Here is a 14719-nt window from a genome sequence, read left to right as displayed (position 1 = left end):
GGGTGAGACTTTTCCGAAAGGATGAGCTCCAGCTTAACCAGAATGGAACCAAGCTGCTAGCACTAACTTTTAAAAAGGAGATAGAGCAGCTTTTAAACTATAACAAGGGAGAAAGCTGACAGTCACTCAGCAATGTATGGCTTGGAGGAATGTATCCTTGAAGGATACTAATGCAACAGGAGAGTTAGGGCACCCCAATAGACAGGTTCCAATAAAAACAAATGTAGTCCATGTGCCTATATGTAAAAAATCACCTGAACTAAAGAGTTCCAAATTATCCCTATCAACTGAAAAGCAGGTTATTAATACAAACAAAAAAAACACACTTTGAAATGTCTGTATGCCAAGGCCAGAAGTCTAAGAAGTAAGATGGGAGAGTTAGAGTGTATAGCATTAAATAATGAGATTGACATAATTGGCATTACAGAGACCTGGTGGAAGGAGGATAACCAATGGGACAGTGCTATATCAGGATACAAATTATATCGCTATGATAGGGAGGATCAACTTGGTTGGGTCTGGCACTTTATGTCCGGGAGGGTATAGAGTCCAACAGGATAAAGATCATACCAGAGACTAAATGCTCAGTAGAATCTATATGGGTAGAAATCCCATGCATGTTGGGTAAGAGTATAGTGAAAGGAGTAAACTAGGGTCCACCTGGACAAAATGGTCAGACAGATGATGAAAGGCTAAGAGAAATCAGGGAAGCTAACCAATTTGCCAGTGCAATAATAGGAGATTTTCAATTACCCCCCAATACTGACTGGGTAAACGTAACATCAGGACATGCTAGAGACGAAGTTCCTGGATGTAATAAACAACTGCTTCATGGAGCAATTGGTTCAGGAACCAACGAGAGAGGGAGCTATTTAAGATTCAATTCTTAGTGGAACGCAGGATTTGGTGAGAGAGGTAACGTGGTGGAGCTACTTGGCAACAGTGATCATAACATGATCAAATTTAAACTAATAACTGGAAGGGGGACAATAAGTAAATCAACAGTTCTAACACTAAATTTTCAAAAGGGAAACTTTGATAAAATGAGGAAAATAGTTTGTTTAAAAATACAATCCTAGTCGCACAGTCCAGATGTATTCCATTGAATAAGAAAGGTGGAAGGAAGGCAAAATGCTTACCGGCAAGGTTAAAAGGTGAGGTGAAAGAGGCTATTTTAGTAAAAAAAAAAAATCCTTCAAAAATTGGAAGGATCCATCTGAAGAAAATAGGAAAAAGCATAAGCATTGTCAAGTTAAGTGTAAATAATAAGACAGGCAAAGAGAGAATTGAAATGACATTGGCCGTAGAGGCATAAACTCATAATAAAAATTTTAAAATATATCCGAAGCAAGAAACCTGTGAGGGAGTTGGTTGGACCAGAGGTCACGAGCTGAGGCTCCAGGGAGGAAGACTAAGAACCAATGTCAGGAAGTATTTCTTCACGGAAAGGGTGGTGGATGCCTGGAATGCCCTTCCGGAGGAAGTGGTGGTCTAAAACTGTGAAGGACTTCAAAGGGGACGTGGGATAAACACTGTGGATCCATCAAGTCTAGTGGGCGTAAATAAAGAGGAGGCAGCAAAACACTGCACGGAGCGGCAGTAGCCACAGAGGCATTCACGGAGCGGGATGCCAGTGGCCAGTAGTTGGTGTTCCACCTTCAGGCAGCAAAACACTGCACAGAGCGGTAGTAGCCACAGAGGCATTCACGGAGCGGGATGCCAGTGGCCAGTGGTTGGTGTTCCGCCTTCACGGAGGGCTGCCATCTCCAAAAAAAAAACCAAAAAACAAACAAACAAAGCAGGGGTGGGTAAGAGTATGGGGCAGGGGTGTGGCCTGCTTGTTGCGGTGGATGCTACCCCTGATTGAGCTGGATGTTCACCAGGATGCGGATACGGCGCTGCTCTCTGCATGGTGGAGGGGTGGAAGGGAGTTGGGGCTGGAGGGTGCTGGAAGCCAATAGTGACGGGTGGGAGGGAGAAAAAGGGGGGGGGGAGAAAAAAAAAATGGATAAACTGCGTGGCTTGCTGGGCAGACTGGATGAGCCGTTTGGTCTTCTTCTGCCGTCATTTCTATGTTTCTATAAGATGGGCTAATTTTCCACAGATAAGCTGCTCTTGCACTAAGAAGTACACTTACTGTAGATGTTGCAAGTCCTGACTCTCAGCTCCAGCACATTGATCGGGAAATGACTCTCCTCCACAGACCAAGCCCCTTAGATTCTAAAGAATCCCATCTTTTTGTCAAGGTATCTGCCATGAAGGTTACGTGATAGTGGTGACTGAACCCTCCATCTGCTCCCCTAACTCGCATTTCATTTCCTTAGAAACTTGTACTGTGGTTGTCAAGGCCTGAGCTAGTTGGTCCCATTGACAGCACAGACCCCACTACAGGCAACACATCTACAAGTGGGTTAGTGGAATGGAGACTGCCATCTGATCTAAAACAACCAGTATAGCTCTAGCCATTGAATGTTGTAAGCATAGTAGTTTGTAAATGAGCAATAGGATGATGCTTTCTCGTTTTGGGCTAGAAAAGCTCTCTTGTAGTAAATCACCTACACGCCGATGAATTTCAATCTCTGGGTGGGCACCAGATGAACTTCTCAAAGTTCTCCAGAACACCCAGCTTCTGTAGAAGCTAACATGTCTTCTGTAGGGAGGCTAGTATGCCCTCTCATGAGCTGACTGGACTAGCAAATTGTCTAGGTACAGGAAGACCAGGATTACCCAATGCCTGAAATGTGTGGCTACAAGAACCAGGCACTTGATGAAAACTCACTGCAAATAGGCTGATGACTCTATTGCCATTGATAAGCAGGCTGAATTAGCCATTACATGTTAGGTGACATCATCTGGCAGCACCAGATGGACTCATAGCTCTAAGCTAGTAGAGCTTTGAACTATGAGCATGTATGGGAGTTTCCACATCAGCACTGCCTTATGAGCCTCCACAGTCATTTTTTGTCTGAGCACAAGTTCAGACATGTACTCATTCTCACCTTTTTTTTCCCCTAATCTTCAAATTGTGCTATTTCTACACCTTGGAATATTCTTGTATTGCTGCCTCACTGCTTCCGCTGCAGCACCAGACAGTACATTTCCATGCTATTAGAGAGAGAATTTCTTTTTTTTTTTTTTAAAGAGGCTTTACCTCCTCAAAATAGGCTAGAAGAAAAAAAAACAAACTATGGTGAGTGGTTTTAAAAATTGCATTTGTGGCAGCTATGAGCTCTGCTATCAATGCCTTGGACTGCAACATGACCAGGCAAATTGCTACGCCTATGGTTGGATTTCCCCATATGCCCAACATTCCAGGGTGATTCATATTGAGGAGCTGTGCAAATCTCTTCAGAGCTGCAGCAAATCCTCCTCGTGCAGTGCAGTATCATCTGTCTTACCGGATAGAGTTGAGTGGGAGCTCTTCAAAGACTCTCCTATCAGCTGAGGCCAAAGTCATACGATTGAGTAGTATCAGCTGCCCTGCATCAAAGAAGCAGCAGCATCATCACTGCATCAAAGAAACAAACACTCCAAGCTTGGTGCATTGGCACTATCGACGCAGCCATCATCAGTGTCGTTGGAACAAGGGGCGTTGGCACGCCCAACGCATTCAATGCACTGATGTATTTGATACCCTTAAAGTCCACAATACCTACAGCCTGCACTCCATCGATGCACCCTGAAACCTCCATGCACCAGCAGCTCCTCTGATGCATAACTCCACAATGCACAGGTCATGAACACAGTGCAATATTGATACAATAAATGCTTACATCAAGGCAATATTCTCAATCTGCACAGACTTCCTTGATGTGACTCACTAAAGAGTCATCAGAGCCATCGAAGCTTTGTTCTTCCAAGGCGTTCAAGCAATCCACACCATTAAAACTATTGAAGTGTCTTTGTTTGGAAACACTGGATCTAGTATGTTCCATACCTCTCCACCATTACTGCAGCTCTTCCTCAGACTGGAATCCCAATCCCATCTATCGGCCAGAACACATCATCAGAACCTGTAATTCAGGGTTCTTCATCATTGCGTGCTCTGGCAACGGATTCCAGCCAGGGGTGATTGACCACGGTGTATCTCCTCAAGAGCAACCAAGAGAACCTATTTCACCCTCTTCATCATTGGAGTCCTGAATAAGTGAGCTTCTATCAGTAGATTCAGAAAAAACTTTATAGATATACCTTCTGACCCACTTCTGGATCCTCCCGACCATACCTCACCTTTGGGGGTCCTCATCTATTCTGTTTGTGGAAAAGATGGGAACGATGCTTGGTGTCCATGTCCAAAAAGACCCTGGCTCAGAATTATTCAGTCTACTTCAAGTTGTAGACACACCATCAGAACAGGTGGCCCTCTCAGTTCACCACATCCTCAACATATGAGAATATGGGAAACTCATATTACAGGCATTCTTACGGTAAGGAAACAACCTTAAATGCAGGGTTCAGAAGTCTCTGGGATTCAGCTCACTGTGGATTTCTTCTTGCTGAAGATCATAGAAACATAGAAACATAGAAATGACGGCAGAAGAAGACCAAATGGCCCATCTAGTCTGCCCAGCAAGCTTCACACATATTTTCTCTCATACTTATCTGTTTCTCTTAGCTCTTGGTTCTATTTCCCTTCCACCCCCACCTTTAATGTAGAGAGCAGTGATGGAGCTGCATCCAAGTGAAATATCTAGCTTGATTCGTTAGGGGTAGTAGCCGCCGCAATAAGCAAGCTGCACCCATGCTTATTTGTTTTACCCAGACTATGTTATTAGCCCTTATTGGTTGTTTTTCTTCTCCCCTGCCGTTGAAGCAGGGAGCTATGCTGGATATGCGTGACGTATAAGTCTTCTCCCATGCCGTTGAAGCAGAGAGCCATGCTGGATGTGCATCGAAAGTGAAGTATCAGGCACATTTGGTTTGGGGTAGTAACCGCCGTAACAAGCCAGCTACTCCCCGCTTTGTGAGTGCGAACCCTCTTTTCTTCTCCCCTGCCGTTGAAGCAGATCATGAGGAGGCAAAAATGTCTGGGCTTGTTTTTGGTAGTACTGAAAAGTGCTATTGTGGGTGCTTCAGTGTAGCAAAGCAACTGATAGATGAAAAACACAATAAGATTTAACAATTTAGAGAAAAATATCTGGAGTGTGAGTATAGGTCCATGATGTGCTTGAAAAAAATGACTGAAAAGGCTCATGAGGCAATTCTGATGTGGGTGCTCATAGGCCCTTAATCTCAGTGAAACACTTTTTGATGTCACACAAGAAGTCAGTATTCCTGTTCTCCTAAATTTTTGGTTTTTCATAAGCAGCCTTTATAATTGCTAACAAGCAATTGTACTTGCTGAGTCACAAGGTTTATTTATTTATTTATTTATTTGCAATTTTTATATACCCGACATTCGTTCGGGGAACATCATATCGGTTTCCATATAACATAAAAGTAGCCAACTGGGCTTTACAATGAACTGATAGGAGAACTGGGTATCAGGAAGGTGGGGGGAAGAGAACAAGGGTAAGCTGTACAAATTAACAAGAGATATAGTAGGGGATGTATATATACAAGGAGGGCATTATGTACAGGAGACTTATTTATAGAAAGCATCTGGGGGGGGGCGTTTAGAGGGAGGGGATAGGATGATTACTTAGGGGGACGAGGGGAGGCAGGGGGGAAGAGGGTGTGTGTTAAGGGGGGGAGGTGTGGGGAGGGAGCAGAAGGTTGGAGGGGGGGTGGGGTGTTCACGTGAAGGCTCGGGAGAAGAGCCAGGTCTTGAGGTTTTGTCGGAATTTTCTGGGGCAGGCTTCCAGGTTCCAGGGGCAGGCTTCCAGGTTTCTGGGGCAGGCTTCCAGGTTTCCAGGTTATAGAACATTTTGAACTGATATGAGATGTTAACATTCCATCTAAAAATAAAGACTAGGTCAGTTTACATTCCATCTAAGATTATAAAAAATATTCTTAGAACCAACACAAGGTTGCTAATGCTGGCACATTACAAGAAAATATTTACTTGTGAGACAAGAATTAAATTACCATATGGCTATTCATATTTATTTATAATAGAAAGTCAATCATAGAAACTGACAATTAAATAACCTACTTTAGGGGTTTGAAATTCTATTTAATGTTTTGCTATCAGTAGAATCATTTGAGAGGAGTTTACGCTAGTGCCTTGCATGGTACTCTGCTTCTACATAAGGCCTTATAATTTTTTTATTATTTTATAGCACTTAATAAAAAGCTTTTCTCTACAGCTTCTGGCTTTCAGCATTCTATTTTCAGAGAACCATAATTCCCCCACATCCTCAGAAGAACTTAAAGCTCTACTAGTTAGAAGAGAAGTCTATTCGATGCTGCCAGATGACGTTGTCCACATATCAAGGCTAAATTCAGCTTGCTTATCGACAAAAAAAAGTCAACTTGCTGGTTCCTGCTCAATAGAACCAAAAGGTGAATAATGGTCTGGATGGTGTCACAAGGGCTGGGGTCAAGAAATACCTTCTCAGGAGCAGGGCAGGAGTTGGGTCTGCCAAGCCAGCCCCTTCCCCTGCAGGTTGAGCCCTTGGGTGTTAGGGGCCAGTAGAGCTTAACTGGACAGGCTCAATAAGCTGGTCAAGCCAGGGCAGGCACTGGCTGGATGTTGTGGATAGAGAGACTGGAAACAGAGGTCTGGGTGTACCAAGGACTGGAGACTGGAACAGGCTGAGGCCTAGATATTGAGCAAGGACTGGACACAAAGGCTTGTGCAAGGCAAAGCAAGTTAAGAATATTGGGGACAGGACTAGGCAAGACAAGACAAAACCAGACAAGGACAGGACTAAACAAGGGCAGGAGTGAGACAAGGTAGACAAGGTTAGGAGCAGACAGGACAACACAGAACAGAGAATACACAAGCCCAAAGGCAGCAAGGCTAGAGGCCCAAAGGCCACTAACAAAGATAAGGCCTGAGTAGGTCACACAGCTAGGCTTAAGGAGACAGAAGGCCTGGAGTCCACAAGGCAAGGCCCAGGTAGGCTGAAAGGCAAGGAGCAAGATATAGGAAGGCCCAGAGGCCGCAAGCAAGGTAAGAAAGGCCAGGTCAGAGAGCCAAGAATGACTTCATGAAACTGTCTAGGTTCTGATAAGGCAGAGTTAAATGGGGCTGAGTTCGGGTGTGGTGCAGGCAGCAAGATGGAGCCTGGTAAGGCTGAAAGTAAAGCTCACAGAGGACCCCTGGTGGAGAGAAGGCTGCACCACAGATTGAATCAGGTGGCCAATGAGTAGATGACTCCAGTAGCTAGGAACCGAGCTCATTGGAGGTCTCTGCTGCTGGGAGGTTTCAACAGTCTGGATCAGTGCACAGTGAGGCTGCACGGCAGGCGAATTGAGATGGGCAGCCTAGATAGGCCATATGGTCTTTTTCTGATGTCATTTCAATAGATTAGATCAAAAAATCAAATAGAACAAGTATTTCAATGCATTAGTAGTAAATTAAAGTACTGTGAGGTATTTATGATCAAACTGGGCTAGAAGTTTGATTAAACAGGGCTAAAAGCCCTTGTTTGATCCCCTGTGCACTCAGTGTGTGATCTTCAGCATAAGCGGCATCATGCTGAATCAGACCAAGGGTCCATTGAACCCAGCATCTTGTTTCCAACAGTGGACAGAGGCTCAAAATCTCAGTTAGTCATGTCACCATCTTGGTTTGATTTCTTATGCTTTAGAATTCAATATTGCCTATACAAGGTTGACTTATGTATATTGCAATGCTGCACAAGGGGAAAGGGGAGCATATAGTCTACTCCACAGACCCAATTCCCCTACCTCAGGGTTTGCCAGGTATGTGCCTGAAACTCTCAGTGTCTTGTCCCTGTTGCTGTGTCATTTGAAAGGGAGCCCAACCAGCTTGGGAAGAAGACAGTGCAAAGTCCCCCAGACCATGCACCACCAATGCAGCCTGGGGTGGGTGAGTTTTCAACTCAGCAGGCTGCGCTGGGTGATGTTATGCTGCAGTCCATGCAGGGGGAGAGACATAGCAGAATTGGAACTGCCTCAGAGTTTTTCAGCTGTGAAGAAAGGAGAAGACTTGCTGGCCGGTTGGGAATAGCTTAGAAAAGGAAGTAATCGAGCTGATGTTAGCATTTCAACCCCAGAGGAGAACCAGTTTGATTCCATGCTGGGAATGTCTTTCAGGATAATCAGCACTCCCCTTCCTCCCTTGACCAAGCAGTCTATGGTAACTTTGGACAATATTTGGTCAGTGCTGGTTAAGAGTGTCTGTTTTATCTAGTACTGCTTTGGATATTCATTCTCTTATTAAAATAGTGAATGTGCTTATGCAGAATCAGAAGGTGGAATTTCAGGAAGAAATCAAAAGAGAAGATTGGAGAGATACAAAAGGAGATTCAATGGATTACATTTGTACAGGTGGCTTTAGTTCAGGATAAAATGGTGCTTCATAGGAAGATGGAGCAAATGGAAATTTTGCCAGACATCTGAATCTGAGATTCCTGAACTTCCCCCTAGTTCAGGAGTGAGTCCAAGAGACTTATTTAAAAAATATATCTTATGGAAGTCTTGAGGATGTCTGCTGAATCTTGCCCACTTGCTAATAAGGCCATCTTCTTGCCAGGAGATAGAGGTTTTGGAAGCCAAATTTGGATTTACTGCTTTCTTAGAGAATTTAATGCAAGAGGAAGTACAAAGAGCTTCTTTATTAAGATGGGCATGCAATTATACTTTTATAGGATGAATCTGGTTTTTGAGACATAAAATTTGCATCTATTCTTATATTGCTAAAGTTACACAGAGAGGAGGAAAATGTATGCTTGGGGAAAAATTGTTTCTTATCTTTGCAAATGCTTAACTATGCTAATGTTAAATACCATTTTTTGGTACCTGAGCAGTTACATTTTTGCCTTGATAAATGATGACCAATTCTATCCATAATCCATAGCACAAAATTGTTGTAATATCTGGAGTTGAGAGGTCTAATACCTGTTCTTTTTTTTCTTCTTGATTTCTTAATTACCTCTCAATTTCCCTCCCCTCTCTTTATAGTTATCTACTGTGAATTTCCAATCTAAGTTTTTGATTTCTATAGATTCGGAATTCAATATTGCCTGTACAAGGTTAACTTGTGTATACTGTAAACTTCATATATAGAAAAAAAGAAAAATATAAAAATTTACCATTGTAAAACAAAAACTTACTTTTTCTCATTTTCATAATTAATGTATTCTATTCTTTCTGAGCCTGCTGGCAGAGGTAACAAAGTCTTGCCTCGAACTTGACCAATTACAACAAAGATGTTATTTTTCAGGCCACTGACATGGCGCATAACATCTTGGGATACCACATGGGGCCAGCTGTAATGATTCTTCTGATTGGACAAGACTGGGATTACCACCTGTAAAAAAGCAAATCACAAAGGTTAGCAGTAATCTGACAAATATAGGGCCTGATTTTCAGAAGCATTTAGATGCTTAAAACTGGGCTTTACGTGTGTACATGGGCTTTTGAAAATTGCTGTGTGTCATGTCATTGAATTGTCAATAGGTGTAACCACTTTGAGCACTTAACATTGGTAAACTGGCTTTTGAAAAGTGCTATGATATTAGGTTTCATTTATATTCTGCTTTTTGCACTTTTTTCAGCACTTCAAAGTGGATTACATTCAGGTAACTGTAGGTATTTCCCTATCACCAGAGGGCTTACAATCTAAGTTTGTAGATGAGGCAATGGTGGGTAAAGTGACTTGCCCAAGGTCACAAGGAGCGACAGTGGGACTTGAACCCTGGTCTCCTGGTTCATAGCCCACTGCACTAACCACTCTATGCATAACTCCTTTGAAAATTCACCCATTAGATGTAAGCCCTTTGGGGACAAGGAAATACCTATAGTACCTGAAAGTAAACCTCTTTGAAGTACCAGAAAGGGAGAATATAAATCACAAATAATTTTTCTTTTATAATTTGTCATTTTTCTTCTGTTGCTGCATGCTGTTCTTAGACACCGAAGGCAACAGTATTGCTTGGTCTATTTATGGAAGAAAAATAGTAATGTCCATGCATGATGGCTTCTTTCTAGCTGGCTGGGGGTGGGGGGAAAGAGTACAAAGACAAATGATACAGGATAACACAGTAAATGTTACCAACAAGAAGCTTCACCCAGTATTAAAAATGAATGTGCACATGTAAATATCCACAATCTACAGACATGCGTGGATACAGAACTAAAAAAAAAAAAAATATATATATATATATATATATATATATATATATATATAAATATAAGAGTCCCCATATCCTCTCCTCCTGAAATTCCTGAATATCTGGTGTGCTTAGTATCAAATAAAAATGTTAAGAGGTATACAGACAGAGAATCTCAAACTTTGTTTTCCTTTGGAAAATAAGATTTAAAAAAAGGGGGACTAGAAGAACATTGAGCAAACCATTAACTCTTAATTGCAGAAGTGCTCCTAGATATGCAGTACTCTCAAATGGACAGCACAATGAAAACTATGACCAAGGACATGGTCATCAAAATATAGGTGATCAAAATATTTGCCAAATTCTTCAAAGATGTAAATAACCATGGATGACAATGCATCTAACACACAGGGAAAGTTATCCCCATATAAGAATGGGCAAGGAACAATAAGATCACCAACAGAGCCTCTACAAACATAGAAGAATAGCAGAACCCCAGCTAACACTGTCCCAATACAAGAACATGTGTCTGGCATCCAGAAGCATCCTATACAGAGCTTACTAAGAAGTCAAGGCAACAGCATAACCTCTAACTATCCAGCACAGGACACGCAGACCCAGCAATGCCCACAAAAGAGTATAAGAACATAAGAATTTGCCATACTGGGTCAGACCAAGGGTACATCAAGCCCAGCATCCTGTTTCCAACAGAGGCCAAACCAGGCTACAAGAACCTGGCAAGTACCCAAACACTAAGGTCATCCCATGCTAGTGATGCCAGTAGTAGCAGAGGCCTATCCCTAAGTCAACTTGATTAATAGCAATTAATGGACTTCTCCAAGAACTAATCCAAACCATTTTTAAACTCAGCTACACTAACTGCACTAACCACATCCTCTGCCAACAAATTCTAGAGTTTGTGCATTGAATGAAAAAGAATTTTCTCCAATTAGTTTTAAATGTGCTACTTGCTAACTTCATGGAGTGCCCCCTAATCCTTCTATTGTCCGAAAGTGTATATAACAGATTTACATCTACCCATTCTAGACCTCTCATGATTTTAAAGACCTCTGTCATATGATAAACCATATTAAACAAAAAGCCCAATCGAGCAAACTCAAAGCAATCTCAAATATTCATGAAACATGAATTGCTGAAACTTCAAAAGTTAATAAACAAAACCTAATTTTGAATTATGATTGGGACCTTCATATCCGTTTGGTTGTCATGATATAATTTCAATTGACCAACCTCTGGGGTCTTATATAATCATCAGTCCTTTTTTCAAAGATTTTTTAAACAATATAGAATGATTTTCAGACTTGCATTATATTAGGAAATATCATTTCACCAAGCCCAAAAGTTATCAACCTGAAATTGCTGTCATTCAAACAAAAGAAATATTATTCTATGAGGACTTAAATGCATGAATAGGAAAGGAACTAGAATTCACATCCAACCAGATGGACAAGCACTATCTAAGGACATATCTTACATTAGTATCTTAGGAAAATCGAAACAGCTATAACTAACTATAACACAAGTGGGAAAACTGCTAAATCTATGTAAAAAGTCTATACATTATATCCTCAATGGGAGGATTTACCTTCATCTCTTTACAAGGTCAAAATATCATTAGCATAAGAGATAAATGCCCAATTGCAGACCCAATTTTATCAGATCACATCTGCATTCCTTGTAGAAACTCCGATCGTAAGATGTGCCATAAGAACACAAAAAAACTGCCATGGTCAGATCTAAGGTCCATCTAGCCCAGCATCCTGTCTCCAATAGTGTCCAATATGAGCTATTAAGAAGTACTCGGCAGATGCCAAACAATAGTCCCAATTCCTTGTTGCTCACTGCCAGGGATAAAGCAGTATAGTTTAAGGGCATTTCTTTCCAGGAACTTCAGCACAGACTCTTCCATTAGGCATACCAGGCAATTGCCTAGAGCACAGCAATTTTGGGGTGGCACCAGAGGCTCCTATGCATGGACACTGCTTGACTGGTCAATGCCCAAATCTCAGACAGCAAAGAAGCAGCTACAGGGAGCGGGGAAGCCTAGACCAGATCAAGAAACAGCCATTCTGCTCCCTATTCCAGCCCCTCACTCCTGTTATACAGAAAACAGGATGGGAGGCTGTAAGGCTAGAGTAGATAATGCAAAGCGCAGACTCTACACCCTAATCCAGCTATTACTCTCTGTCCTGCATTGAGTAGGAGTGAAGGGGCAGGGCGGAGGGGGAGGGGGGGAGAGTAGGGTTTTTAGGTTGGACAAGAGTTCCGTTTTTTTCTCCATAGTTCTATTTACAATTTGCAGTAACTTAACTCTGGTGAGGGTGGTTTGGTTTTTTTTTTGTTCTGTGTGTGACCAGCCTGAAGCGCTATGCTAATGTGTAGTTTGTGTGCTCCAGCTTGTTTTGTTTTCCCCAATTGGTGTACTGCCAATACATGGATTTTATCCTACCTTTTCAAATAATGCTCAAGGAGGCTTACAAGATTTTTAGAATTCCAGTATAAGGCCCTGCCCCAAAGAGCTTAAAATCTAAGTGGGTAACTGAGAAAACAGTAAATAAAGTGACTTGCTTATGGTCACCAGGAGTATCAGTAGGGGAAGTAATTTCCCACATTTTCAGATTATTGCTCTTACCACTAGACCACCGACTCTTCATAGAAAAATGGACCCTTGGCGCTGTGGTGCGATTGGCACCACCTAGGGGACAAACCCTCTAGGTTCACACCAACAGCTGGCGATGAAGCCCTTGGGCGGGACTGGCTGGAGCTTTGCCTATACCAGCCACTTTCCCTGCAGTTTGAGCCCTCTAGTTCTGGCAGCCAGAAGATCTTAGATGGGTCCCTAGGGCTATCCAAGAGGCGAGATCCAATTCCATCCAGGCAATGGTCGTGGCAGGCAGTATATGGCAGAGATGAGTAACAGGCCAGAGGTCGGGGCAGGTGGTAGACAAAGCAAGGTCAAAGTCCAAAGCCAAGGTCAGGATCCAGGGAGTCAGGGCAAAGGGGGGGGGGGGGGGGGGGGGGGGGGGGGAATAGAAAGACAAGGGGCGAGGGCACCAGACACGAAAACATTTACCATCAGACTAAAGGTACAGCTATGGGAGCCACTATGGCCCCTTCGATAACTTGTTTATATGATGCTTCTTTTGACGAACAGTTTGTTTACCCTTCTGAGTTTTGGCAACATATTAAAGTATGGGTAAGATTCACTGATGACATCTTTATTTGGAAATCTTCCGCTGCTAACAGTGAAATTTCAGGAATGGTTGAATACTAAAAATGAAAATCTTCATTTTAATTTTCACAGTGCTATAACAAGGGTGCTGTTTTTGGATACAATAGTGTTCAAGAATGCTCAAAGACTGAATACTTCTACTTTCTATAAAGACATAGATAAGAACACTGTTTGTATTCACCAGCCATCATCCACAAAAAAAATCAAATAAAATATTCCAGTTTGGCAGTTTGAGTCTAAGGTGATTGTGCACCACGGTGGAATATTTTCGTAGACAGCAAGGATATCCTCGGTCTGTAACCAAACATTGCATTATATGCAAATTGTTGTGCTCCGCGGCCGTGGTGCCCCACGACCGCGGCCCCCTACCTGATTCGCGGCGCCGCGGGAGCCCCGGGGGAGGGCTCTGACTCGGGCCATTGCGCCCGTGCGGCCTCCGGCGCTGCCCATTGCAGGGGAACCCGTCATGCTTCCCCCCAGCGGCGTCTCCCCTCCGCAGGGGAAATTCAAGATGGCCGCTGCCATGCCCCCTCCACAGAATTAAAGGGACACATCCCTTTAAATGGCCTCACCTGTTCTCTATCAGCCAGGGCAGAGGAAGTATAAAAGGCAGCTTCCTCTGCTCATCCAGTGACTTGGCAACGTCCTCCAGCGCTGTCCAGTCTGCTTGCTTCGGTGAGTCCTTGAACTTTGGATCCTGTTCCGTCTTGGTGTTCCTGGTTCCTGACTTCGGATTGGTTTATGGTGATTCTCTAGTTCCTGACTTTGGATTGGCAAGTGGTGATTCTCTGGCGTACAACTTAGGACTGCTGAGCAACGACCCTCTGGCACTTGACCTAGGACTTCAAGACTACCGTCTCCAAGGGCCCGCCTAAGTCCCAGCGGCCCGGGTCCCTACGGGCTCCTCCTGGGGGGACCGCGGGCTTCCAGGGCGAAGCTCCAGTTGGCCCTTGCACAGTTCCCTGACCTCCCTAGGTCCACCTAAGTCCCAGCGGTTGGGTCCCTACGGGCTCCTCCCGGGGGGACCGCTGACCACCAGTGGTGAAGACACAGTGCCTCATCTCGTCTATTCATCGCCTCCGTATTCGCCTCAGCCTCCAGTGCCAAGGGTCAGCTGGTCCTGCCTCCTGTTCTGCCTCGCCACCCAACAAGAGAGCCTACGGACCCTCCGAAAGGTATAATATCCTCTCGTCGGCCAAGGGTCCACAAGCCTGAGCATAACACAAATAAAGACTTGCTTCTTCTACCATCTACTAAAAATCCAGATAGACTGACTAGTACT

General features: G+C 43.4%; 1 protein-coding gene across 1 annotated transcript in view; it reads right to left on the bottom strand.

Moving 5' to 3' along the window:
- The window catches only part of DNAH9 (dynein axonemal heavy chain 9), a 1128006-nt gene that overhangs the window by 1057795 nt on the left and 55492 nt on the right, over nucleotides 1-14719 (bottom strand). The window contains exon 2 of the mRNA XM_029600235.1: nucleotides 9186-9382. Coding sequence (XP_029456095.1) covers nucleotides 9186-9382 — 197 coding nt within the window. The remainder of the gene's footprint in view (nucleotides 1-9185; nucleotides 9383-14719) is intronic.

The sequence above is a fragment of the Rhinatrema bivittatum genome, chromosome 4, assembly GCF_901001135.1.
Source record: "Rhinatrema bivittatum chromosome 4, aRhiBiv1.1, whole genome shotgun sequence".
In the NCBI taxonomy this organism is placed as follows: domain Eukaryota; kingdom Metazoa; phylum Chordata; class Amphibia; order Gymnophiona; family Rhinatrematidae; genus Rhinatrema; species Rhinatrema bivittatum.
Note: the sequence above shows the minus strand (reverse complement) of the source record. Positions and strands in the feature narration are given on the sequence as shown.